Consider the following 26,905-nt stretch of genomic DNA (forward strand, 5'->3'; position numbering starts at 1 on the left):
GTGGGAGGTGGACGTCGCCCTGGCCTGGATGGTTAGAGACAGTGCAGGACTGGGGGAGGGCTCCAGGGCTGGGAGGTTGGGGGTGGGGGGAGAAGGGATAAAGGTCTCTGTGTTGCTCTCTGTGCTGGGCCTCTAGGCACCCCGACAGGTGGTCAGGGCCTGTTGGGCCCCAACTGTGATCAACACTGGACAAGCCTGGTCATTTCATTTACCATCAGCCAGAGCCCCCTTGGGAGGCTTATCGTGTGTATTTCACAGAGCCGGGGGAATCCAAAGCTGGGAGATTTCCGAGACCTGCCTGCCAGTCCCACCCAGGTGGGTGTTCCGGCTGAAACCAGGAGGTCTACGTGCAGAAGAGGTCCTAGAGGGGTTTGACCCTGGACAGGGGGGATCGCTGTTAACCTCTCTAAACATCTTTGAACCAGGACCCACCCCCGACTAACCTCCACCTTGGAACTGCCGCCAGGGAAAGGGGGAAAGGCCAGGTGGTTTGTGACATCAGAAAACCTGGTGGCCACACTAGAGCCATGCCCTTCTCCCGTGACTCTGCCCACCACCAGGCACAGGGCAGGTGGGTCCAGCCAGAGCATCTTGACAGCCAGAGCATCTTGACAGCCAGTGAGGGCAGGATTTGGAGGGGCGGAGAGTTCCCACCACTCTGAGGTCTCCTCTTTGAGGGGTGATCAGCCAGCCAAATGATCCATCTCATACCAGCAACCAGCTTGGGCTACAGGCAGGAAGTGGCCAGTCGAGGTGGCCACTGCGTCGTGCCCAGCTGCACCCCTGCCCTTGCCCTGATGACTGCCACGGGCCCTGAGCCTAATGAGGAGTCAGGTCAACTAGTAAGTGGTTTATTCCTGGTCCTGCTGACTGAGACCAAGGTGTGGTGGCCCTCGGGATCTGCCTACTGCCAGGAGGGAGGAACCCCACAGGGCTCCGAGGGACCCCGTGTAAATTTCCACTTCCGGAAGAAGCTTTTCCTGGCCTCAACCCACAGCGTCTTCTCCCTGCCGTGAACCTGTGGTCTCCACCAAACATCCTGCCCTTCTTGGATGCACCTCAGCCTTCACCCACTTCAGCTGGTGGGTGAATTATTACACTGTTCACTTTATATAGAGATAAGATATTAACTTTGGGGGTGTCCATCTCATCTGCCCACACCATCAGCTCCAGTGCCTAAAATACTGGAGTGGATAGCCAGTCCCTTTCTCCAGGGGATCTTCCCAACCCAGGGAAAGAACCTGGGTCTCCTGCTTTGCAGGCGGATTCTTTACCGCTGAGCCACAGGGGAAGCCTGCACTTCTTGCTCATCCGACGTGAAAGAACAGAAGTCAGAACCCTAAAGTGCCTCCTAAGCAGCCAGGCCCCCAGAGATGATTTCCAAGAGTCAAGTGTCCTTGATGCCTCTTAGAAGTGACATTACACCCTGCAGTTCTGGGCTTGGTTGACCTGGGTTCATGATGATGATGATGATGATAAGGTGTGTACCACGTGTCCATATGCGTGCGTGCTAAGTCACGTCAGTCGTGTCCAACTCTTTGCGACCCTCTGGACTGTAGCCTGCCAGGCTCCTCTGTCCATGGAATTCTTCTGGCAAGAATATTGGAGTGGGTTGCCGTTTGCTTCTCCAGGGGCTTGTCCCAATCCAGGGATTGAACCCACATCTCTTATGTCTCCTGCATTGGCAGGTGGGTTCTTTACCACCACACCACTGAGCAGATATTGTCTCTTCTGACCTCCTTGGCCCCAGGAGGTGGGCTGGACAGAGAGACCCATAGGTCAGGTTTTCCAGAGTCTGCATGCCCACCTAGATCTGACCAAGTTCAAAGCCCACTTATCTCCTCCTCTAGGCATGCCCCCCTTGCCTGGGGGCCAGCCCCCTCTGAGCCCTGGTGGAAGTGACACTAGAAAACCCTGTGTCTGGTAAGTCCCACCAGAAGAGTACTGGGGTGCCCGTGGGGTGAGCGAAAAATAGAAAACACCTGACCCTCAGCCCCAAAGATGCCTCCTCTTCCATGTCACCTCTTAGGCAGTATTTTGTCTCCGACTAGTTCAAGGGCCAGTTCTGCAGAGGGAGAGCACAGGCAGTGTCTGGGGGCCTTTTTCCCAGGCTCTGAGCTAAGGACAGGCACCCCTGGGGCCCACCTTGAGCAATGGCGGGTCTGAAAGGGCCAGCCCACACCTGCCTCCCCTGCCCCGGCTCCCCACGGGCCCTCCGAGGCCTGGCGGCTTCCCTAGCTCTCGCGCCCTCCAGCGCTCCTGCCTCTGTGCAGCCCTGCTTCCTGCTCAGCGTTTTCTGGAGTCTGTGGGTGTTGCGCACAGACCCACGGCTGTCTCAGCATATGTGAGGGCCCATGAGGCCTCCACACGAGACTGAAAAGCTGGCGTCTGCAGAAAAGAGGAAGGGGTCATCTGCTTGTGATGTGCCCAGCACCACGGGGACGCTCACATGCCCCCCTCAGGCCTCAGTCTCCCCGACTCCTCTGCGTTGATGTCACCGGTGAAGGGGAAAGAGCAGAGGTCAGAAGGCACAACCCCATCCCCCCCTCGGGGGTGGTGAACTCCCCAAGGTGGCAACTTGGGAGCTCCAAGTGCCGATGGTGGGAGGGCAAGCTTCCTCAGTTCGCAGCACTTTGGCCCAGAGAGGTGAAAACCCCAAATCACACAGCAAACCAGAGGGAGAAACAACCTGACCGCACCCAGCTGGGTTTATATGTATAAACACACACACACACACACATTCATTGACGGTGCCAGGTCACAGTTGCGGCACTCAGGATCCTTAGTTGCAGCATGTGGGATCCAGTTCCCTGACCAGGGATCAAACCCGGGCTCCCTGCATGGGGACCTCAGAGTCCTAGCCTCTGAACCACCAGCGAACTCCCTGAGCTGGGTTTTAACACACAGCACCAATGAGTCCAGAGCCCTCCCAGGTCCGCAGAAAGAACTGGATGCAGGGTCTCCTCACTGAACATCACTGTAGCCAGGGTCTCTGCATGCATCAGCTTCATGGCTCTCCATGACAACCCCACGAGCCGGTCCCACCACCAGCTCATTCCACCTATGAGGATACTGAGGCCTGATGAAGAAGGAGGAGGGGATGGAACCCGCCCACCCAGCTCTTAGACCTGGAGGCTGGCGGATTCGATGTAGCAGCCATTCTCACCAGCATTCCCTGCAGTTGTTGTTGTCCAGCTGCTAAGTCATCCGACTCTTTGTGACCCCATGGACCGCAGCACACCAGCCTCCTCTGTCCTCCACTATCTCCCAGAGTTTGCTCAAACTCATGTCCATTGAGTCAGTGATGCCATCCAACCTTCTCATCCTCTGTTGTCCCCTTCTCCTCCTGCCTTCGATCTTTCCCAGCATCAGGGTCTTTTCCAATGAGTCGGCTCTTCAGATCAGGTAGCCAAACTATTGGAGCTTCAGCATCAATCTTTCCAATGAATATTCAGGGTTGACTTTCTTTAGGATTGATTGACTGGTTGGATCTCCTTGCTGTCCAAGGGACTCTCAAGAGTCTTCTCCAGCACCACAGTTTGAAAGCATCAGTTCTTCAGCACTCAGCCTTCTTGATGGTCCAACTCTCACATCCATACATGACTACTGGAAAAACCATAGCTTTGACTACTTTGTTGGCAAAGTGATGTCTCTACTTTTGAATACGCTGTCTAGGTTTGTCATAGATTTCCTTCCAAGGAACAAGTGTCTTTTAATTTCATGGCAGCAGTCACCATCTGCAGGGCCACAGCTGGTCCTCCAAGAGCTCTCAGTCTCAAGAGTGCAGTCATCATGAGACCAGAAAGGCATTTCACAGGTGGGAAAGCCCTTGTTTTGCAGATGGAAATGTTAAGTGCTGGAATTCTGTTGCCCTGGGAGACAGGGTTCTATCCTTAACTGTTCGGGACCAGACAGGAAGCCAATGATGAGACTTGAAATGTCCATCTGGGAGACGGGCGGGCAGGGTTGGTAGGCCGGGCAGGTGGCTGGAGGGGGACATGTCAAGAGGTGAGGAGGCTACAGGGCCCACCTGGCAGACTGAGACATCTTACCTCTGCAGGGAGTGGGCTGGGATTGGCCAAGCCGGCACAGCCGGGGTCTCAGAGCAGGCTCTGAGCTCACCTTCCCTACAGAGGGAGACACGGGCCCCACAAGGTCACGCAGGGAGGGCTCTGGGACTAGAAGCCGGGCCTCCTGGCCCCCAGGTCTGTGATAACCTCACTCTCTCTGCAGGGGCAAAGGCATGTCATGGGGCCCTGCATAAAATCAGATGCCTAGGGTGGCTGCAAATCTTTCCAGCCAAAGGCTCAGGCACACATTTCTTCTAGGTCTGATCAGCTGGCCTCTACACCATCTCAGGCCTGTGCATTCCCTCCCCCGTGTTGACCGGACACCTGGGCTGGGGGCTCAGAAGACACTGGGGAACACAGGCACGGCCTGGACAGACAACAGACCTGCTCCCCTCAGCACTCACATCCCCGTGGGCTCCGGAGATGCTAAGAATGATGAATAGAGGTATTAACATGAATAATAAATGGTACAAATTCATACTCGAAACAGTCATGAGTAAGTACTGACTGCTATAAATTAGGACGTGTATGAGTAAGTTGCTTTGATGTGCGTGTCCAGTAGTGAGCTTGGGGAGGGGAGGGTGAAGGATGCATGTTCCAGGGGTGTGAGGGGTGTGATGTTGTATGAGGCAATTAGAGTGTGTGGGTGACTGTGTGTGTAAATGAGTGTGTGTGACAGTGTGAGTTTGTATGTGTGAGGGTATATGTGACAGTTGTGTATACGTTGTGTGTCCAAGTGGGTGTGTGTATGAGGTGTGTAGTCGTGTGAGTGACCACAAGTGGTGTGGGTGTAGATGAGATTGTGTGTATATTGTGTATGGAGGTGTGTGCCTTGTATGACAATATATATGAGAGTGTTTGTGAGTGCAGAGGGCAGTTTGCTGGTTGTGCGAGTGTATGTCTGTGTGAGTGTGCATGATGGTGTGTGTTCATGCATGTCTATGGGGGTGGATGTGAGCCTGTGTGTCTGTGGGTGAGAGTGTGTGTCTGTGCAGATGTGTGGATGTGTGTGTGACGGTGAGTGTAGGGGGGGAGCACGTTTGGGGTGTGAGTGGGTGGGCCGTAGGGGCATGTGTGAGTGTGCATGTCTGTGCATGTGTGCGTGCTGGATGTAATTTGGGGCTGGAGAGGATCGTTAATGAGCCAGTGGGATGGACAGCAGGAAGGGTGGGGGAGGGCTTGCTTCTCCCATCCTGGCGCGCAAGGGCCAGTCCGCATCCCCGGCTTCGCCATCCAGCGGAGCCGCAGTTCGGAGCAACAAACGCCTTCGCAGGTGTCTCGAACGCACCCCGTCCCCGCAGGAGGGAGCAGCGGCGCCCAGGTCAAGCACAGGTGCCCCGCCTTTCACCCGGTCACCTGGCACCCCCCGCCCGGGCATCCTCGCGGCGGCGGGGGTGGGCATCACCGTCCCGCGCGCCGCAGGTGCAGGAGGACGCCGGCGCCGCGCGTCGGAGGCTTGTTCGGCCCGGCCCCCCGCGCTCGCCCCGCCGCCGAGAGCGACGGGGACGGAGGCGTGGTCAGCAGGCTGGGTGCGGCCTCGGATCGGGTGCGGCACTGGGAGTTCTCCAAGGTGCTAAAATAAACCCAGCGAAGGATCAGGTTTCCCGACCGAAATAGCCCAGGAGCGGCCTTGGAAATGCGAACTGAGAAAGCGATCCGGGGCGGGAGCTGGCGGGGTCGGGGGAGGCGGTGATGAAAGATGCTTTTCGCAAGGCTGCCCCTCCCTACTCTCCCCTCCAGCTCTGCCTCTCCCTAGAGTGGAGCTTCTCACCCCTCCCCTCCTCTTTTTGGGGTCATCACCCCCAAATAGCCCGCCTCCTCTTGGCCATCCATCTCTGGGGGCAAAATCTGTAGATCAGAGCCCAGCCAGCCAGTCATTCCATATCCGTTTATTGAGCTCCTACTAGGTGCCAGATGGGCTTCCCAAGTGGCTCAGTGGTAAAGAATCCGCCTGCCAATTCAGGAGACGTGGGTTCGATCCCTGGGTCCGGAAGATCGTTGGAGAGGGAAACGGCAACCCACTCCAGTACTCTTGCCTGGAGAATCCCAGGCTAGAGGAGCCTGGTGGGCTACAGTCCACGGGGTCGTAAAGAGTCAGTACCAGCCAGATTCCAGGCTCCCTGGACAACCTGCACCCCCAAAGGAGCAAACACAACAGGCCCTGCCGCACGGGCTCACACGCTGCTAGGAGGGCACAGGTGCTAAGCCCAGGCAGAGTAAGTAAGGGGATGATGTGTTAGAAAGGAAACTGACCAAGGAGAAAATCAAAGGGCAGGAGAGGGTACGGGGTGTCGGGGTGACGTTTGAACCCCGGGGTACCCCGCTGGCTCACTCCATGATTCAGAGAGAATCCCTTCACCTCTGAGCTCTGGTGTTGTCATTTGTGCCTTGGGGACTAAAATCCTGTCTATGAAATTTCCGTAACAATTGAGACAAACGTTTAGTTCTGAGTCTGCCAAGGAGCACTGTTAAGTACAAGTTAATGACAAATATGCTCACTATTAGTAGTGGATCTATCTTGAACATTTAAAGACAATGAATAGCAAGTGTCTATGATGTACAAACAGCTCTAGACCCCAGGATGTTGCCAGAAAACCTCTCCTGCCTTCAAGTGACAGGCAGTGTAGCCAAGCAGTTGGGGCAAGGACTTTAGGCTGAGTCCCAAGTCACTTGATTGTACACCACAGATTCCTCTCTCAGTAATGGACAGTGCCAGAAGAAAGAAGTCATATGGACCGCGGGCCAGGTGAGGCAATGGTTCGGAGAGGCCAGGTGGTCTGCAGGCATGCAGCCATCTTTGTACTTCCCACTGGCCTTGCGTGGGGAGGGGGGCCTGACACATGGCAGACCCCGAAAAGTGTTCCAGGGGCTTCCCTGGTGGTCCAGTGGTGAAGACACCGTGCTTCCAGTGCAGGGGGCACAGGTTCAATCCCTGGTCAGGGAACTAAGATCCCTCCTGCCACAAAGTCAGAAAAAAAAATCAAGTGTTCCAAGAGTGAGAGAGTGAATGAGTGAGTGACAGATGAGACCAAGTAGGTGGGGAACAGAAAAACTGCGGGAAACAGAAAAACTCATGTCTGGGAAGACAGCCTTCTGGCTCAGAGTTATAGGGATCAGCCAGCCCACATCTTAACTCTGGTCTTGCTTGATCAGCTCTGTGGCCTCATAAGTGATGTCACCACTCTAGCCTTTTCTTCCTCGGCTCTAACACAAGAGTGTGGTCAGACTTGCCATGTTGGCTAGAAGTGTCTCTGACCTTGTCCTCATTTTCTGGGTCTGGGCACTGCAGTAGGTGGCTTAGGTTGACCCATCAGATTTCATGGGGTTGCATCCAAACACACCGTTTTACTGGTACTTGCTGCTGTAGCCACTTATTTATATTCTGCCTAGGTGCACAGGGGTGTATGTGTAAGGATGGCTATGCCACCTAGTACTTAATAGTTTTGAATAGTCACAAAATAGAAGCAGTCTACATGTCTAAAAACAAAGAATTGCTTCTACAAAGTTTGGCCCATCCACATGACAAAATACCAAGCAGTCGTTGAAAACTGATGGGTTATCACGGAGACATTGCCAGGTCTGCATTGTTACATGAAAAGGGAGGGGTTAAAAAAAAAAAGAAAAGGGAGGGGTTAAAAGGGTATATAAATACAGTCATATTTTAAATGCATATTTGTTTATCTCTGCATTTGCTATACATAGATACAGTTTAATAGATATTCTTTCTGATTGTTAAAGTAATATGTGGTTGTCATAAAACATTTCAATAATTGGAAATGAGAAGTGCAGATTCCTGTGTAACCTGACCATTCTCATGTTAACAGTCGTGGCACCCAGGCAATAGAATTATATATATATATGTGTGTGTATATATATATATATATATTTTTTTTTTTTTGCAGCACCATGCAGCATGTAGGATCGTAGTTCCCTGACCAGGGATGGAATCTGTACCCCCTGCAGTGGAACCACAGAATCTAAACCACAGGAACACCAAGGAAGTCCAGGGTTACACCTATTTTATATCATCTGTATTCATTGAATTTATTGCTGTAAGACTGTAACATTTGACAATAAGAAAAAATAACGCTATGGGTAAAAATACATTGCTTTGGAATCTGGCTAGCTATTTAACAGGTGTATATACTCTCTCCCCAACTATACAGAAACTATAAGCAGGAAGAGATCAATGAAAGCATCAATTCAATGGATGGATGAATTCTAAGACGCTTGAGAAGTGGGACGGTGTAGCCTGTGGTAGGTGCTCATAAAGGGATGGCGCCTGCTTCTCAGTTGCCTGAGACAGTGAACAGGGTCACCCCAACTTACAGATGGAGGGGCAGGTCTCACTCTGAGTGAGCCCCCTGGGGGAGGAAGAGAGGCCAGGAGTACTGGCAGGACGTGCCTGTGGTTGGTAAAGTAGAGGAAGCTGAGCTGGGGTTTGAACCCAGGGTTGACCCAATCCAAAGCCCACTTTTCACCACTCCTGGGCTGAAGTCCAGTCAGACTCCATGGCCCTCCCCGGCATGGAGCCCATCGTAGCCCTGGGAACCTGCCGGCAGCTCTTGCCAGGCCAAGATGCTGACACAGGCTTCTGGATATTAATAGCCCATCTCTGGGCTGGGCTCCTCCTCCCCTCCTGAGGTCAGCCTGGATCATGGGCCCCACCTGGGAAGAGTGGGGTGAATGCCCTGGTGGAAAGCTGAGTGGGCACATCCCAGTCCCTGTGGTCTGCAGCATCTGAGTCTGGAGGCCCCAGGGACTTCTTGGGAGTTGGGCCTCACCTCTTCTGGGTTTCACCCCTCTGAGCCTCAGCTTCCTCATCTGTAAAGTGGGCATGATATCATGACTTCGCCGGAAGGTTGGTTACATGGTGTCAATAAGCTAGAACACAGAGAGACCACAGCGCACTGCCCGCTCCCACGCGCTCTGCATGCGCATCCGTCCAGGCTCAGGGTGGGGCCGCACAGGTCTGCATGGCCACACCCAAGAAGGCGGGATGTGACACAGTCTGGGACAGCCTCCGCTGTGGCTGCATGGTCTGAGTGGAACATTCTGGAAGAGAAGTGCCAGGGAATCCACAAGGAACCTCAGACTAAGGATTCCTGATGTCTGGCTTCTCACCAGCCAGGTATGGAGGAGGGGCCAGACCTTGAGGGGGCGGGTGGGTGCTTCTGAAAGAATGTCTCAGAGGGAGAGAGGTCTTTGTCTCATTTGTTAAACAGACCAGTTCCTAACCGGGAGGCTTGAAGGCTCACTCCGTGGCAGCGTAGCTGCCCTGCTCAGCACTTTACATCAGTGAGACATCAACTCACTGACTTCACAACAGCCCTTGGAAGGTGGACACTAGTATTCCTGTGTTACGAGAGGAAAAAAAAAAAAGACTAGGCCCAGAGAGGCCAAGTGACTTGCTAGAGGTCCTGCGGCTAGTTGGTGGCAGAGCCCCAGGTCATCTCCCATCTGTCTGACTCTGGAGCCCCCAGGCTGGTCCCACGTGACCAGAGAGCACACACCCCACCCAGACGGCTTCCTGTCCTTGGGAGTCTGTGGACCTGCTCCCTGGGGGGCTGCAGGGTGGGCCTGGGGCTTCCCAGGGGCGGGAGGGGGCTCCATGCTCAGAAGGAATCCCGTCTTCATCCCAGGCCTTGGCTGCTATAATACATCATGACACCAGGGCATTCACTTCTAACTCTGCTGGTTGCCCTACACCAGCGGCTTCCATTTGAGCCCAGGCCGGGTCAGCCCTTAAAGGGCTGTCAGATAGGTTTCCTCAGCCAGGAAGCCCCAACTCAAACCCCGAATCCTCCAACTCAAATCCCTCTTGGCCTGCTTCTCTCTGGGTTGGCAGCCTCTCTTGCCCTCTTGGTCCATGTACCGCCACAAGGGCTCCCAGACCTCACAGCGGGCAGGAGGAAGGCTCCCCCTACCCAGAAGCTCTCACCCACTCTTCCTTCCAGGGGAATGCCCCCCAGGACCCCTAGGCCAGGCCTGGAGCCCTGTTCTATGATCCTGAAACACATCCGCATGATGCTTGCAATCATTCACACATGTCTTTCATTTAATCCCTGCTGAACTATGACTTTGTCCGGGGGACAGGGACGCACGTGATGTGTTCCCTTCACTACAGCTCCAGGCACCTCACGGGGCACCAGGAACTATTTACAGGTTGCCTGAAGCTGCTACAGTGATCCCATCCTCCACAAAGCTCCAGGCAGCAGAGGCCACCTCCAAGGGGCAGATCCATTACCAACCAATTCATTACCCCTCCCTCCAATGGAAATCAAGTCTTACAGATTGAACAGTCCTGCGCTGAAGCCAAATACAAGACTAATTGAAAAATGTCAAAACAGCCTGCCAGTTTAATGAAATGCTAGCACGGAGGGGAGGGGCTGGGCTCAGCCCCGCCCCCAGTGGACCCAGAATGACGCTTTCAGTGACGTCATCCACCCCATCAGGTGCCCGAAGAAGCCTCTGGCCTGGGCTCCGCTGTCTGGTCCATGGGACCAGATCCAAGCCGTCCAGGCCAGTGGGGCAGGTGGGCCTGGCTCCCCGGGCTCTGGGCTGCTCAGAGGGAAGCTGGTCAAAGCAGGGGTGAGTCAGGGGCCCACCTCTGGGCCTCTGGCTCGGGGCACAGCCGAGGCCAGACCTGTAGGAGGACTACATTTCCCAGAGTCCCCCAGGTCGCCCCCAGAGCGAGCCATTGGGAGATTTAAATAGCCCAGGCCCAAGGCATCCAGGCCCCAGCTGTGGACGCCTCCCCGTGGCTCCATTGGCGCTGGCCGGCACTGGGGGGCTCGATTGGCTGCCCGGCTGGCACTGACATTCCCCAGGAGCCCGGTGGCAGCCGGAGGTAAACAGCCATGTGCAGGCCTGCTCTCTATATTTAACAGCTGCCGAGGAGCCGGCAGGGAGGCAGAGAGCAGGGGCGGTTCCGGGCGCTCCCGTCTTCAGGGGAGAAGGGCCTCGCAGCCAGGCTGGTAGCGGCCCTCGGCGGGCGATCGTCAGCCATGCCCGCCTCCCAGAGCCGGGCCCGGGCCCGGGACCGCAGCAACGTCCTCAACCGGGCCGAGTTCCTGTCCCTGAATCAGCCCCCCAAGGGGGCCCCGGAGCCCCGAAGCTCGGGCAGGAAGGCCTCGGGCCCCTCGCCGCAGCCCCCAGCCCCTGGGGACGGGGCCCGCGAGCGGCGCCAGTCCCAGCAGCTGCCCGAGGAGGACTGCATGCAGCTGAACCCCTCCTTCAAGGGCATCGCCTTCAACTCCCTGCTGGCCATTGACATCTGCATGTCCAAGCGCCTGGGGGTATGCGCCGGCCGGGCCGCATCCTGGGCCAGTGCCCGCTCCATGGTCAAGCTCATTGGCATCACGGGCCACGGCGTCCCCTGGATCGGGGGCACCATCCTCTGCCTGGTGAAGAGCAGCACTCTGGCCGGCCAGGAGGTGCTCATGAACCTGCTTCTGGGTGAGTGCGCCCGCCCATCGTCCACCACCCACCCTGCCAGGCCTCGGGGAGGGAGCCAAACCCACCCCACCCATGCCCGAGCTAGCGGGGCCCCTCAGAAACCAACAAGAACAGTCTAATGAGGTTAGCAGGAAGGGTGCCCCAGAAACAGGCAAGCCTCCAGCTCGGGGAAAGAGGGAGCTGAGGATGTCCAGACTGCAAGGTGGGGGCCTTGAGAATGCAGAGCCCCAGCAGGAACTTCTGAGGAAGAGGCCTGCCCTGGGCAAAGCACATTGCTGCCCCAGAAGCAACTTGGAAGGGGTGCTGGAGGCCTGGAGGGACATGTCCAGGAGTCTGGCGGGTGCCCTGGAGTGGGGTGTCTAACCATGTCACTCCTGTCCCTTGGACTGGTCCTTGAGTTCCTAGGCTGCTTGCAGGCAGCAGTTGGGAGCTGCCCACCCTCCCCCATCACCCTGCTTGACTCAGGGAACCTGAAAGCCCCCTGGGATCCCTGGGGGGTGCAGGGGTCCAGTCTGGGGCTCCCACCCGCTCAGGACCTCCTGGAGTGCTTACCTGCCCCTTCCCTCGGGGAGTCGCTGGAGGAGAGGACCTGGGGAGCTCTGGTTTGTTTGCAAAGTCTTTGCCACCAGCGTCTTTCGGTCGAGCACTGCCCCGTGCCAGGTGCCACGTGGGCCTATGTGGAAGGCAGGCCCTCCCCTCTACCCAGGAGGTGATGCCCAGCCCCCGTCTGGCCCACCCTCCAGGCGCCTCCAGATCCCCCAGGTGCTTGGGCCCCTCTGCCGCCACCCTCCAAGCTGGGCCGTGTTGACCTCCGGGCCCTTCTCAGCACAGCCACCATTTGGGACACAAGTCGGGGGGTGGGGGGGGGCATGGCTCAGGCCAAGCCAACACTGACAAGGGGTCCCGGTACTGAAGGGGTGTGGGTTGGACCCCTGAGAACTGCCATCCAGGAGAAGTTACAGTAACTGTGAGTCTTCCCGCTCGGGTCTCAGAGCATCTGGGGTGTGCTGCTGGTGGGATGTGGGGAGGGCGAAGTAGCAGATGTTCGTGCAGGAGATGCCGGGTCTGGTACATCAGTGTTTTCTTGTTCTTGTTCCTAAATGATCCACGTTACTTGCTGTTATTCCCAAATAAACAGTCACAACATGGCTTCTGCCCTTACCGTTCCCACTTCACAGATGAGGAAACTGGAGCTCCTGTAAATAAAGCAACCTGGCCAAGACTTCAGAACTTGAGATTTGCACCAAGTCCTGCCTGACATCCAGGCCTGTGCTCTTTCCAGGCACCCGGAAGGCCCTGGGCTTGGGATGGAGGGACAGAGCACCGTGGCCCAGGTGCCAGGCCGGGGGGCTTTGGGGGACAGTGCAGAACTGTGGTCTCGTCATCTAGTGCCCGTTGAAGACTCAGACAGAGCAGTGACTCAAGAAAACTGGGAAGGAGGGGTGCAGTCAGGTTGCCTGGTGTCCAAGGACGGGTGTGGGAAACTGTCCTTGAGCCTCTCTCTCAACCCGGCTCCCTAGACCCGTCCGCACGGTCCGTCCATGTGTGATATTGGAAGTGGTGAAGCTGTGTTGGTGATTTATTCAACACTTACTATGTGCCCGGTTTTTCATAAACCACATCATCACATGTCATCCTCACCACAACCCCCAGGGAGAAGCTGCTATGCTCCCCACTTAAAGAGGGGAAACTGAGGCACACCAAGACGCTTTGCCCTCGACCATGCGGCTAGTTAGTGATGGAGCCAGGACTGGAACTGACACAACTCTGGCTGGTCAGGACAAGGCTTCTGGCTTTTACCAGCAACCAGATTCTGTGGACACAAAGTTGTTTGTTTCATAGGACAGAGAGCAGGATTCGAGAAATCTCCCTTCTTGAACAAGAAGGACAGTTGTTTCTCAGTTTTTAAAAACATCATTTAGTGAGCGTCACTTAGGTACCAAGTACTATGCCATGAATGTCTTGTATTTCATGATGTTAAAGTCTTTTTAATGATCGTATAATGTAAATTTCAATATACCCACTACACAGATGAGTTAACTGAGGCTCAGAGGAGTCGAGGGATTTGTCCAACCCCACTTATCTGTAAGTGGTAGACCAGGAACCAAGACAAGTCCTCTAGGCTGCAAACCCCTCGCCTTCCCGCTCACTTTTGGCCTGCAGGTCGAGCAGACCAGTCCACATTGAGATACCTGCAGAGAGGTCTCCCTTTTACCAGCACCTTTGCTGGTGTATCCAGGTACCAAGACCACGGAGGAAAAAAGAGCCCGGCCCAGAGAAACTGCTCAGAGCAGGCGGGGTGGTCTGTGGGCCTGCATTCTTGGTGGGGGTGTGGGCCCAGGAAAGCAGCAAATAACCAAGGTAGGTTGATCCCACAGCTCTGACCTGACCCACCAAAAGGGGCTGCCCACACTGCCTTCCACCCAGGGATGACAGACCATCTTTGGGGCACAAACTGCACAGATCGGTCTATTCTTTAGTCTTTGGGGCCCTGGGCATGGGGGCAGGGGCTTTCAACCCTGGAGATCTGAGGTTGGAATGGACTTGTCCTGGTCCTCATTCTGACCCTTACTCACTCTGGTCAAGTCAGTTCCCATCGCTGAGCCTCAGTTTCTTCATCTGTACATGAGGCATCAGGGCTGTGGTGGGGATTCAAGAGGAGCAGGCACAGTGGGTGGCAGGTGGACGTGGACACTGCAGGGCCCAGAGGGATGAGGGGCCCAGCCCGGTCCTGCCTGCCTACTCTGAGAACCAGGCATCCAGCAGAATCCTGAGGGCAGAGCCTCCATGGTACTGTTGGGACCTGGGCTCTCCTCAGCTCCAAAGAGGAAAGCTCGGGAGCCTTGAGAAATGGAGCTCCAGCCATTGGACCCGGAAGAATCCCAGCTGGGCTGGGAGGAAGTCCTCCCTTCTGCTCCCCAAAATCCGCCTCCCTTGTTGGGGGCTGTGATGTGTTTCACAGACTCTGGAAGCCTCAAAGCCAGAAGCGGGTCTTAGCAGCTGGCACGGGCTTGGCTCCAGAGTTGGCCGGACCTGGGTGGGAACATCCCGGCCCTGCTGTGGGAACTGGGGCAAGTGACTTGGCCTCTCTGAGCCTCATTTTTCTCATCTGTCTAATGGGTTGCTGGGGTACTTCCCTGAAGAATTACACATGGCACATACCCATGCCAGTTAATGCTTGTGGACGGCAGTGAGCATTAGCACCCTCATCACCACTGCCATCGTCAAAAGAAGTCCCAGGTCCAGGGCCGATCCAGGTCCCCTCCAAGCTCTAGGCACCTGTGACATGACCTGATTCCCCCCTTTGTCCTCTCTCTGCAACTCCTGGCTTGATGATCCCAAAGGGGGCAGGTGATAGGGGACCAGAGCCATTCCCGTTCACCAGACCCATCCTGGTTTCCCCCTGGGCCCACCTTCAGTAGGAAATGGTTTCCATGTCTTATTTTCATGATCTATAAAATAATCCTTATTGAAATGTCCCTGATTATGAAAACTATATATTCCTTTTTTTCTATGTCATTTTTTATTGTGGTAAAATAGACATAACCTAGAACTTACCATCCAGCCATTCTTTAAGTGTACACTAGTATGCAGTACAGGCTTCCCAGGAGGCTCAGTGGTAAAGAATCCACCTGCCAATGCAGAGGACTTGGGTTCCATCCCTGGGTTGGGAAGATCCCCGGCGGAAGGAGATGGCAACCCACTCCAGTATTCTTGCCTGGGAAATCCCATGGACAGAGGAGCCCGGCGGGGCTACAGTCCACAGAGTCACGAAGGAGTCAGACAAGACTTAGTGACTAAACAGCAACATTCAGTACTTCACATTGTTGAGCAACCACCACTGTCATCTCCAGAACTTGACGGTCTTCCCAAACTGAACCTCTATGTCCATGAAACACTAACTCCCCACTGCCCCTCCCCACAGCACCCAGCACCTACACTTTCTGTTTCTGTGAATCTGCTTCATCTCGGGACCCCGTGTCGGTGGCACCATACAGAATCTGTCTTTTGTGTCTGACTTATTTCCCTTAGTATCCTGTCCTCAGGGTGCATCCATACTGTGGTAGATGTCAGCATCTCCTTTTTTAAGGCTGAGTGATACTCCATGGTGTGGATGGACCATGTGTTGTTTATCCAACATCTGTTAGTGGACCCTTGGGTTGCTTCTAGCTTCTGGCTACTGTGAATAATGCTGCTCTGAACACGCGGGTACAAATATCTGTACATGTCCATGCTTTCACTTCTTTTGGGTGTACACCCAGGAAAGAATTGCTGGAACAAATGGCAACCCTAGGTTTAATTTTTGAGGAACCCCCAGGCTGTTTTCCACAGTAGAAATACCGTTTTACATTCCTGCCACCTGTGCACAAAAGCTCCAATTTCTCCACAAGTGTTCTTGGCCAACACTTTTTTTTTTTTTAATAATAGCCGTTTTAATGGGTGTGAAAAGTGGTGTCTCATGGTGGTTTTGATTTGTGCTTCCTTGGTGATAAGTGGCGTTGAGCAGCTTTTCATTATATATCCTTACGATAAGGAGAATTCAAACCAGGACAGATGACAAAGCAAGGGAGGAATTCCTTGGTGGTCCAGTGGTTAATCCTCCAAGCTTCCAGTGCAGGGGGTGAAGGTTCAATCCCTGGTCATGGAACCAAGATTCTGCATGCCTTGAGGCCAAAAAAAATTTTAATTAAAAAAAAAAAAATGAGTGTCTCCCTTAAGGCCCTTCCCCAGGAATAACCGTTGCTACGGTTTAGGTCATGGGCCTCTGGATGTTTCTCTTTGGTTCTAAAATGACCTCCTGCCGTGTTTCCCCAGCTTGGCCTCATTCTCACGGCCCTTTCAGGCCTGCTGGGCCACATACCTCCCATCTGGGCCCCCCTGAATCCCTTCACATCAAGCAGGAGGGGTTCAGAAACCAGAACCAACTCCCTCAGCCTAGCATCACTCACCGGCCAACTCCCCACAAGCATCTCACAGCATCCCCTCCCCCCATGCAGTCCCTGCTCACCCACCCCCCAAATAATCTGTTCTGTCAGCTCCCCGACCACCGGCCCCCAAACCCCTGCTCTGGGGGACAGCTTAGGTGACAAGCCCTCCACAAGGCTTGCATAGCCTGTGCCTAGTTGATGGATATTTAGACTGATCCCAAACCCTCACTATCGGGAGCACTCCGTCTAGAGATGCCAGCTCAGTTCCACAGAGGGAGAACATTCTCCAGCCTTCCTGCAGCTTCACGTCTCATCATCTCAGCACGGCTCTGTGAAAAGGTCCCTCCAGTTGGCCTCTGGCCACCCCCAGACAGGGTCAGGGCCCCCTTGTAGGGAGGGGAGCCACTGGGGGGGTCCTCTTCTATGTCATCCCACCGCCCCAGCCAAGCCTGGTGCCTTTAGACTTCTATCTATACCACAATTTTGCTTTCCTTGCACCCAGACGGTCTTCTGAGATGAATCAAGCCGCTTTAATATCTGGGTTCTTCAGGTGAGAATTATGGAAACCTGCAAAGTTTTAGAACTCGCTTAGAGTCATGCCGGCCAAGGGGAGTTAGGGACAGACCGGGACACTCATGTCAGCCCCCCAACCCTGGGCACCGAGGGCTGGGGCAGGGTGTCTGGCTGAAGGCAGGGCCGCCATGGTCAGGAGAGATGCCATGTGTAAATACACACACACACCCACACACACACACTGCTCACACTTACGGAGCAGAGGTCCCAGTGCCAAACGCCTGGAGTGTTTCTGCCTCCTCTCAGGGTTTCCCTTCCATCAACCTCTCTGCTCACTGCCCACCTCCTCAGAGCTGTGTTCTTCTAGAACAGTGCACTGGTTTTTAAAATAACTAAAATACACATGACATAAAATTTGCCATTTTAACCATTTTTAAGTGTCCAGTTTCAGTGGCATTAAGTTGTACAACCATGCCCACCACCCATCTCCTAAATTTCTTTCATCTTCCCCAGCTGAAACTCTGCACCCATTAAGCACTAACTCCCCAGCCCCCTAGCATTCTCTAATCTACCTTCTCTATGAATCTGCCTGTCCTAAGGACCTCATGAAAGTGGAATCATGCAGTATTTGTCCTTTTGTAAAAACAACTTTTTAAAAACGCGCACAAGTCATGCCCCTTCACGATCAGAAAAAAAAAATGTTAATGCTGAATTACAGAAAGACAACAAAAATGAGCCTCATCCTTCCACCCACTGAGAAGCACAGTTAACATTTAGCGTGGTGCCTTCCAGACTTTTTTCACCGCGTATAGACACATTTACATCTTAATTTTACAAAAACAGCATTATCCTACTGTAAATCCGGTGTGGTCATTGGCCTTTTCCACTTAAACCCCAGAGCTGTCCTTCCGTGGCTATAAATACACATCTGCTTTATCATTCGCAGCGGCCCCAGAGCGCTCTGTCGTCTAGACTTGGCCGCAGTCTGGCCCATCTGTCTCCGACTCAAGGGCATCGGGTTGGTGCGGGGTTTTCAGCATCACAAAGGATGCTGCAGTGGACATCCTTGACCGTGAATCATGGGGCACATCCCTAACTATTTCCCAGGGAGACAGTCCTACCCGTGGAAGGGCTGAGTCAAGGGAGGCCTGCTGTAGAGACTTCTGAGTCTGAATCCAAAGCCCTTCAGAAAGTTTAGACTGATTTACACCACCCCAGAGTGCTAACTGGGCTGTTTCCCTGGTTCCTAGAGGGAATGGAATGGGGGATCAGAGGCCAGAAGAGTGGGCACCCCTCCCCCCAGCCCCAGGCAGTAAGACATGTCAGCACTGTCTTTTGCTTCTTGCGGGGTCCACAGCTGCCCCTTCCCCACCCCTGCCAGCCCTGCCCTGCTGCTGAACTGGTCCCATGGTGGGCATCTCAGTGGGAGCAGCCATGCTCGAGGGGCCAGGAGGGACCACCCCAGTAGCCCCCACCACCACCAGAGTGGGAGAGAAAGTGGGCGCCAAGGCAGGTTCTTGTCACCTCTGAGGCACCCGCACCGCAGGTAATAGTTGTGCTTCCTGCGAGGTCATTTAGGGCATCTGAGCCACCCGCCCGGTGAGAGGGGCAGGGAGTGCAGATTGTTGGTGGGGCCCAGCCCTCCCTGCAGACCAGGCAACCCTCAGAGTAGCTTCTGGAATGACCCCCGGTTCTATCAACGAAGGGAGGAAGCTCAGAGGGAGGGCTGTGCCAAGGTCATGAAATTCACAAGCAGCCGACCTTGAGGCCCGCCTCTGATCCTGGAGCCCAGGGGCCCAGCCTCTGCCCTACCCGATGGCGGTGAGCGGAGGCCCAGGGAGGTTAGGCCACAGCCCGGGTCACACAGCGCTGCGGTTCTGGCCCCTGAACTTGCTGCCAAGCGGACCTGTCCCCACGGGGCGGGGAGCCCTGCCTCCCTCCCGGTCCAGAAAGAAATATAGGTCAGGGACCTCAACCGGCCGTGTGAGCAGAATTCACGGAGCCTTGAGTGACGGAGCCATTTGCTTCTATTTCTGGGCGCCAGGGTATGTGCTGACCTGTTAGAATCACAGCCACAAGCGGGCTGGCCATGGTGCTGGGGGAGGGGCAAGCAGCCTGGGGGGGCAGTGGGAGGAGCTTGCGGGGAGGCCCCAGGGCCATCGGCTCTGCTGGGGAGCCGTCCCCCACAACCTCCCCACACCCAACCCTCAAAACGCAGCGGCAGCAATAGTAGGGGGAGAGACCGCAGGCTCACCACACCTGTAAAGAGGCCCCCTGTCTAACTTACTGCCCCCGCCCCGTCATCTGGCACCCTGCCAGCCTGGTTCACCAGCCCCAGGCCTGGCCCTTGCCTCACATACTCAGGAAGCAGTGGGACCCAAGACCTACAGGTCAAGAGAATGAATGAAGGACCCCGAAGGCCCAGGGCGGAGGGGCAGTTTTCACTTCACTGTGGCCTCAAGGGACAGAGGCAGCCGAAAATAGCAGATTTCCAAAGGCCCAGATGTGGGGTTTTCAAATCATGGCACACAGCCAGCCTCAGAAGCCTCTCGGGGGCCAGGGGAGGGTCCCCCATTTCCAGTGGCCCCAGTGACAGCCATGGGGCTACTTCTCTCATCCTTTCACATCCTGAGTCTCTGTGGATACTTATTGTACATGCTCAGGCATGTCGGACTCTTTGCGACCCTGGACTGCAGCACGCCAGCTTCCCTGTCCCGCACCATCTCCCAGAGTTTGCTCAACCTCGCGTCCATTGAGTTGGTGATGCCATCTAAACCCTCTCATCCTCTGTTGTCCCCTTCTCCTCCTGCCCTCAATCTTTCCCAGATCAGAGTCTTTTCTAATGAGTTGGCTCTTGGCCTCAGGTGGCCAAAGTATTGGAGCTTCAGTTTCAGCATCAGTCCTTCCAGTGAATATTCAGGGTTGATTTCCTTTGGGATTGACTGGTTTGATCTTGCAATCCAAGGGACTCTTAAGAGTCCTTCAGCACCACAATTCTAAAACATCAATTTTTTGGCGCTCAGGCTTCTTTATGGTTCAGCTCTCACATCCCACTGATACATGACTACTGGAAAAATCATAGCTTTGTCTTACATTGGGAAAAAATGTTTTGCTGCTAAAAAAAGTTTGAAAGGTGTGGGTCTAGCTCGATTCCTGGCCCATCGGTCTCGACAGTCCTCGAGGAGAGCTGGGACACCTGGCCTGGGGGCGGCGGGTGGCGAGGCAGAAGCCCACCTGGCCTCCAGCCTCCACATCAGACTGAAACCCTGTGCCCAGCTCCCCGGTCGCAGGCAGCCCGGGGAGGAGCAGATGCTGCACCCCGCCCCTCCTCCTGGAACCCAGAGGCTTCCTCTGGGCACCTCTGCTGAAGTTCACACTCATCTGGGAAAGCAGATTCATGCCAGCGAGAATTTGCCAACTTGCTGAGCCCTGGTTTTCAGCTGAGAAACTTGGTCACTAATTAGATAGACAGCCCACATGGCTCAGACTATAAAGAATCTGCCTGCTATGTGGGAGACCTGGGTTCAGTCCTTGGGTTGGGAAGATCCCCTGGAGAAGGGAATGGCAGACCACTCCAGTATTCTTGCCTGGAGAATTCCATGGACAGAAGAGCCTGGCAGACTATAGTCCATGGGCTCACAAAGAGTCGGACACGACTGAGCGACTAACACACGCACTCACACCCCCTACATCTTCCTAGTGGCCAGTGTCTGGTTCTGTCTAGGGGCCCCATCCTGGTCCACATCAGTCCCACCCCCAAGCCACCAGCCCAGGGCGCTGTGACCTTCCTTCAGGTGCTGAGGGTCTCAGAACCTGGGCCAGATCGTTTTGACGCTGATGGGACCTCAGAGGAGGAAGCCCTTTTCTGGTGCACCTGCTCAATACCGCCCAGCCTCCAGGGTCTGAAAGGCTGGCTCAGGCCAGGCTGGGGCTTTGGAGTAACAAGAGCAGCCGTGCCCTAGCCCAGCATGTACCGGGCTGTTTTAAGTACTTCGCAGGCACTAGGAGCTCATCTCATCCTGCGAGAACCCTTGTTACAGGTGGGCAGACTGAGGCTCCAACAGGTGAAGGCACTTGATGAGCCGAGGAGCTGGGACTTGAACCCCACCTGTGACTCTGAAACCTGCAAGTTTAACCCCTTTCCTGTGAACTGCCTCCTCCGCAGGTGGAGACAGCCTGTCATGAGGTCAGGGAGTGGCCTTTGGGCTGGAGAGGACTGGCTGCCTCCTCTCAGCCTGGCCTCGTCCCCCCGCTGCTCCGTTGGGCTCAGGGTCCCGGGGGTCAGATGCCACCACCTTCCTCCAACTTCCACCTGCCCTTTTGGTCCCCTATGTCCTGCTGGGACTGTGGCCCCCATATCCTGTGGGCTCCAGATGCTGCCAGCCTCGACCTGGGTTAGCAGCCTGCATGCTGGAAGGTCTGAGCGCCTGGGAACAAGTTGCCATGGGAACACGGTGTGGAGGGGGCGGGGCATGCAACAAGGTGGGCTCCCTCCATTAGGCTCCTCCCCCCACCATGGACCAGCAGCCTCTGCATCCACCACTTCGTGCATCTGCCCCCTCCCTGGGTGGTCCGGGATGGGCAGACATCAGCTGGCCCTGTGGCTAAGGAGAGGGGCAGGCCCCGGGGAGGCCAGGGCTTCAAATCCCCAACCAAGAGCCCAGACTGCAAGCAGCAACCCTACAGAGGGCAGGAAAAAAGGAGCCCTGCTCTGCCCAGGGAGCACCGTGTTAGTCCAGCCCAGGGACCGCCAGATAAATACCCCGGGGCACCCCAGACGCTGCAGCTGGGCCAGTTTCAAAAGCAGGTTACAGAACTGTGTGTGGAGCATGTTACAGCTTTTATTAAATCAATGCTCTGTAGGTGGAGAGAAGGTTCCGGGATGGTGGCTACCTCTGGGTGGCAGAATTACTGGCGATTTAAAATTTATTTTCTCTCCTGTTTTGTAAGTTTTCTACAGTGAACATCAACTCTGTCATTTTTTTCCCAAAGATTTTTTTTTCCCGTTTCTGAACAAGAACAATTGCAGGGCAACACTTTCGGTATCTCCTGTAAATTTTCCAGGAAAGCCACAATACCAGGCTGCTCTGATCTGTCGTTTGATACTAATCTTCCACCCTTCTCTGGCCCTCCCTGTGTGCCAGACACTGGGGGGGACCACCTCGTCCGGTCCGCTGGGACATCCCTGTTTGAGCCCTGAACCTCTTATGTCCCCCAAGCCCTTCTGTCCCAAGCACACCCAGGACAGTCAGTCACCCTGCAGGCACCGCGCCTCACCTCCTCTGGAGGCCAGGTAGTTGTGATTTTGTCTTAGAGGTGAGAGAAGTTAGGTGACTTGCCCAAGGTCACAGCAGGCTCCAAGGTTGGGACTCAAACCCAGGTCTCTGGGACACTTGTGAGCCCCCACCTTGGCTGCCTGGGTGAAACCAGGGCCTTGGCTTGGGGCCTTCGGCTAAGGGCCCAGAGAAGCAGAGCACCCTCTCCAAGGCCACACAGCGGGGTGCTGGTGGGGGCCGAATGGACAGAGATTCGCGTCTCCCCCAAGGCTCCCCAAATGGGAAAGAGCCCACCACTCTGCCCCAGGCCAGGACTCAGCTAACATGTGGAGACCTGCCCTTCTGTGTCTGATGCTGGACAGAAGCCAGTGAACAAAACAGACACGCCTTGGCCCCGCCTCCATGAAGGGATGATGTGAGGGAGGGAATGAGAGCTCATGCGGAGCTGCTTAACGCAGCACCCAGCATGGTGAGGCCTTAGGATGATGGAGAGGAAGTCAGCGGGAGGGGAAAGGGAACATCCAGACAGAAAGAGGAGCAGAGTAGGATGCTCAACCTCCAGGGCTCCGTCTTGTCCCTGTAACATGAGGGCAACAGGGCTCCGCTGCCGTGGGAAACAGTTTGGTGGCTTCTTGGAAAGTTACACATCGTTCCTGCATGATTGCAGGCTTCCCTGATGGCTCAACTGGTAAAGAATCTCCCTGCAATGCGGGAGACCTGGGTTCGATCCCCGGGTTGGGAAGATCCCCTGGGGAAGGGAAAGGCTACCCACTCCAGTATTCTGGCCTGGAGAATTCCACGGACTGTGTAGTCCATGGGATCGTAAAGAGTTAGACACGACTGAGCAACTTTCATTTCACTGCATGATGGAGCAATTCCACCCATAGGAATGTGCCCCCAAAGAACTGCAAACAGGTTCTCAACCAATCCTCGTCCACAAATGTTCATAGCCGCATTACTCACCACAGCCAAAAGGGGCAGACCACCCAGTTGCCACCAACAGATGAATAGATTAAAAAAATTGTGGCAGGTACAGAGAAGGGACTAATAGGCAGTCATAAAAAGGAGTAGAAGTTCTGATGCCTGCTGCAACATGAATGGGCCTCAAAAACATTATGGTACGAGAAAGAAGCCAGACCCGAAAGGTTGCACATGTACAATTCCATTTGTATGAAATGTAGGGAACAGGTGAATCCACAGAGCAGAAGGCAAATCAGGGGTTGCCAGAGGCTGGGGGAGGGAGCATGGGGACCAATGGCTCGATGGGGACTGGGTTTCCTTTTGGGTGATGAAAACGTTTTGGAACTCGATAGAGGTGGTGTTTGCCCAACATTGCAAACCCACTACACGCTGCTGAACTCTACCCTTAAAAATGGTTAATTGTATTAATAGTTTTTTTTTGTTTTGTTTTTTTATTAGTTGGAGGCTAATTACTTCACAACATTTCAGTGGGTTTTGTCATACACTGATAAGAATCAGCCATAGATTTACACGTATTCCCCATCCTGATCCCCCCTCCCACCTCCCTCTCCACCCGATTCCTCTGGGTCTTCCCAGTGCACCAGGCCCGAGCACTTGTCTCATGCATCCCACCTGGGCTGGTGATCTGTTTCACCATAGATAGTATACATGCTGTTCTTTCGAAACATCCCACCCTCACCTTCTCCCACAGAGTTCAAAAGTCTGTTCTGTATTTCTGTGTCTCTTTTTCTGTTTTGCATATAGGGTTATCGTTACCATCTTTCTAGATTCCATATATATGTGTTAGTATGTTGTAATGTTCTTTATCTTTCTGGCTTACTTCACTCTGTATAATGGGCTCCAGTTTCATCCATCTCATTAGGACTGATTCAAATGAATTCTTTTTAACGGCTGAGTAATATTCCATGGTGTATATGTACTGTTAGTTGCTCAGTTGTGTCCAACTCTTTGTGGTAGCCTACCAGGCTCTTCTGTCTGTGGGATTCTCCAGGCAGGAATACTGCAGTGGGTTGTCGTTTCCTCCTCCAGGGGATCTTCCCAACCCAGGAATTGAACCCAGGTCTCCTGCAATGTAAGGGGATTCTTTAAAGTTCAAGCCACCAGGGAAGCAATTGTACACATGAATCTCACTTCGACTTAGAAAAGATGGGTATGGTGACATCCTGTTCTTGGGACTGGAGGGGACATCAGTGAAGTTCTTTGGGAAACACCAGCAGCCCAAGGCCCCTTTGGTCAGGATGAGATTCTCCAAGGTGCCTGCAGTGGCCCACGAGACCTCTGCTCACCACTCTCTCATTCAGCACCTTTACCTGTCCGAACATCCCAGGGAGGGCTTCGCTAGTGGCTCAGTGGGAAAGAGCCCACCTGCCAATGCAGGAGATGCAGGAGACGCGGGTTTGATCCTTGGGTCGGGAAGATCCCCTGGAGGAGGGCATGGCACCCACCCTGGTATGCTTGCCTGGAGAATCCCATGGACAGAGGAGCCTGGCGGGCTACAGCCCACGGGGTAGCAAGTGTCAGACATGACTTAGGGACTAAACCACCACCGCCACATCCCAGGGAAGTATGTTCCCGGGAGAGGGAACAGCCACAGGCGAAGGCCCCAAGGTGGGAATCTTGCTGGGAGGTCCGAGTGGCCCCAATGAGGAGGGAGGGAAAGTGTGGTGCTGACGACCTGGGGACCCCCTCTCTCCCGCCCGCAGCCCTGCTCCTGGACATCATGACGGTGGCCGGCGTGCAGAAGCTCATCAAGCGGCGCGGCCCGTTCGAGTCAAGCCCCAGCCTCCTGGACTACCTCACCATGGACGTGTACGCCTTCCCCGCCGGGCACGCCAGCCGCGCGGCCATGGTGTCCAAGTTCTTCCTCAGCCACCTGGTGCTGGCGGTGCCCCTGCGCGTCCTGCTGGTGCTCTGGGCCCTGTGCGTGGGGCTGTCGCGGGTCATGATCGGCCGCCACCACATCACCGACGTCCTCTCCGGCTTCGCCATCGGCTACTTCCAGTTCCGCCTGGTCGAGCTGGTGTGGATGTCCTCCAACACCTGCCAGATGCTCATCTCCGCCTGGTGAGCTGCCCGTCCGCGGGGTGGCCCGTCGGAGGACACGTGGCTGGCAGGGGAGGGGGGAACCGGGCCGCCCCAGCTCATCCCCTCACCCCCATCTTGGTTGGAGGCTGGTGATGTCCAGTGGGCCTGCCAGTGATCGTCCCATCCCTCCCACCGTGCGGGGCACCCCCTGCCCCCTTAATCAGACTCTGAGTCCCTCTGTAGATGGGCTGGGGCCCAGCCATGGGGACAGCCCTGCTGGGCTTCTGCTATGGAGGGTACCAGACCAGAACCACGTGGGGGGCCAAGTCTCGTCTTCTCCATTCATCACCACAACCATTGAGTTCCTGGCTGTGCCCACCTCACCACAGCACGACGCCCGATGAAATACCCACAGCCCACCGCCCAACACAGGTGCCATTGCCATTAACGGTCACCGACAGCTTACTTAGGGCAGCGCTTTCCAAAGGGTGCCCCATCGGACACCAGCCTGCAAGACGCCTTGGGAAGAAAAACGGTCTTGTGGTCAAACAAATTTGGGCAATGCTGCATACACACTGGACATCCACAGGGTCCGGGACTATCATAAAGGCTCTGACAAGTCCTGCAGAAAAGCTTCTTGTCAAACCTTGTTTGATCCATGTTTCCTAAACTTATTTGACCACAGAACCCTTTTTTCATGGAACAGCTAGCAACCCTCCAAGGAACCGTGTTGCTCCAGGGGCATTTGGGGAGACGCTGCCCAGGAGCAGAAGGGCCTGAGGCGTGAGCTGGCCTCTCCTGGTGCCAGGCCCCAGAGCCCGGGGAGACCAGGTGTCCAGGCCACTGCCTGCGGAAAGCCTTGGGCGGTGCTGCTTTGGCCCCCAGGGGCCGGACTCCGTGTGACCTAATAGGTCGTGTCCAGGTCAGCCGTGCCGGATGTGCAATTCACGTGACAATACAGATGACATGCAGACATCTCGCCTGTGTGGGTGTTTTTTCTTCTCTGATGCAAGTTCCCAGGTGGGAGAGTCCCTGGTAACTTGGGGGTAGGAGCCGACTCCTTTACCGCAGTCAGGCCGCAGGGTCAGGTGGGCAGGGAGCAGTGGGCTCCTAGGGCCGGGTTGCCCTTTTCCCTGAGGTCTCTGCTAGGGCTCCCTCCATCCCCAGGCCCTGCGCTGGCCACTCTGCTCCGGGGCCTGGTTCTGATCAGTTTGGGAAGCCCCCACCATGGTGCCAATGGAGATCTCCCCTGGGGGCCAAGACCCCCTCACCCCCCGCTGGCCAGAACCCTGCCCCCAAGGACGTGGTCGGTACCAGGACAGGGGAGGCAGGAGGAGGTAGACATCAGTGCCGACCGACCCTGGGTTCCTGTCCTGGCTGCTGTTACGAAAGAGCCACGGGCGGGTAGCTTAAAACCACCGTAGCATGCTGTCTCTCAGTTCCGGAGGTTAGGAGTCCGAACTCAAGGCGTCGAGAGGGCCACGCTGCCTCTGAGACTCCAGGCAGAATCCTTGCCCACCTCTTCCCTGGTGGCTCAGACTGTAAAGAATCCGCCTGCGATGCAAGAGACCGGGGTTCAATCCCTGGCCGGAGAAGATCCTCTGGAGAAAGGAATGGCCACCCACTCAGAGTCAGGATTGCAATATCTCAGGGA

At 55.3% G+C, this 26,905-nt stretch overlaps 1 protein-coding gene, 1 long non-coding RNA gene and 1 other non-coding gene across 4 annotated transcripts; all 3 read left to right on the top strand.

Moving 5' to 3' along the window:
• The first annotated feature begins 253 nt into the window (after positions 1-253).
• On the top strand, positions 254-8,160 carry LOC122442286. Of its 2 annotated transcripts, XR_006269623.1 has the most exons (7): positions 254-315; positions 561-842; positions 998-1,082; positions 1,851-1,923; positions 3,728-3,817; positions 4,329-4,515; positions 7,973-8,160. It is a non-coding gene; the product is annotated as an uncharacterized LOC122442286 (long non-coding RNA). The 2 variants fall into 2 exon arrangements; XR_006269622.1 differs by having other exon boundaries at positions 561-1,082.
• TRNAW-CCA lies at positions 6,942-7,014 on the top strand. Its single transcript has one exon. It is a non-coding gene; the product is annotated as a tRNA-Trp (tRNA).
• A 2,455-nt stretch (positions 8,161-10,615) lies between the features above and the next one.
• PLPP7 (phospholipid phosphatase 7 (inactive)) lies at positions 10,616-26,224 on the top strand. The gene is made up of 2 exons (XM_043469871.1): positions 10,616-11,528; positions 24,930-26,224. Exons 1-2 carry the CDS (start codon positions 11,078-11,080, stop codon positions 25,292-25,294), a joined length of 816 nt encoding a protein of 271 aa, XP_043325806.1. The 5' UTR covers positions 10,616-11,077; the 3' UTR covers positions 25,295-26,224.
• The last annotated feature ends 681 nt before the right edge of the window (positions 26,225-26,905 follow it).

The sequence above is a fragment of the Cervus canadensis genome, chromosome 5, assembly GCF_019320065.1.
Source record: "Cervus canadensis isolate Bull #8, Minnesota chromosome 5, ASM1932006v1, whole genome shotgun sequence".
In the NCBI taxonomy this organism is placed as follows: Eukaryota; Metazoa; Chordata; class Mammalia; order Artiodactyla; family Cervidae; genus Cervus; species Cervus canadensis.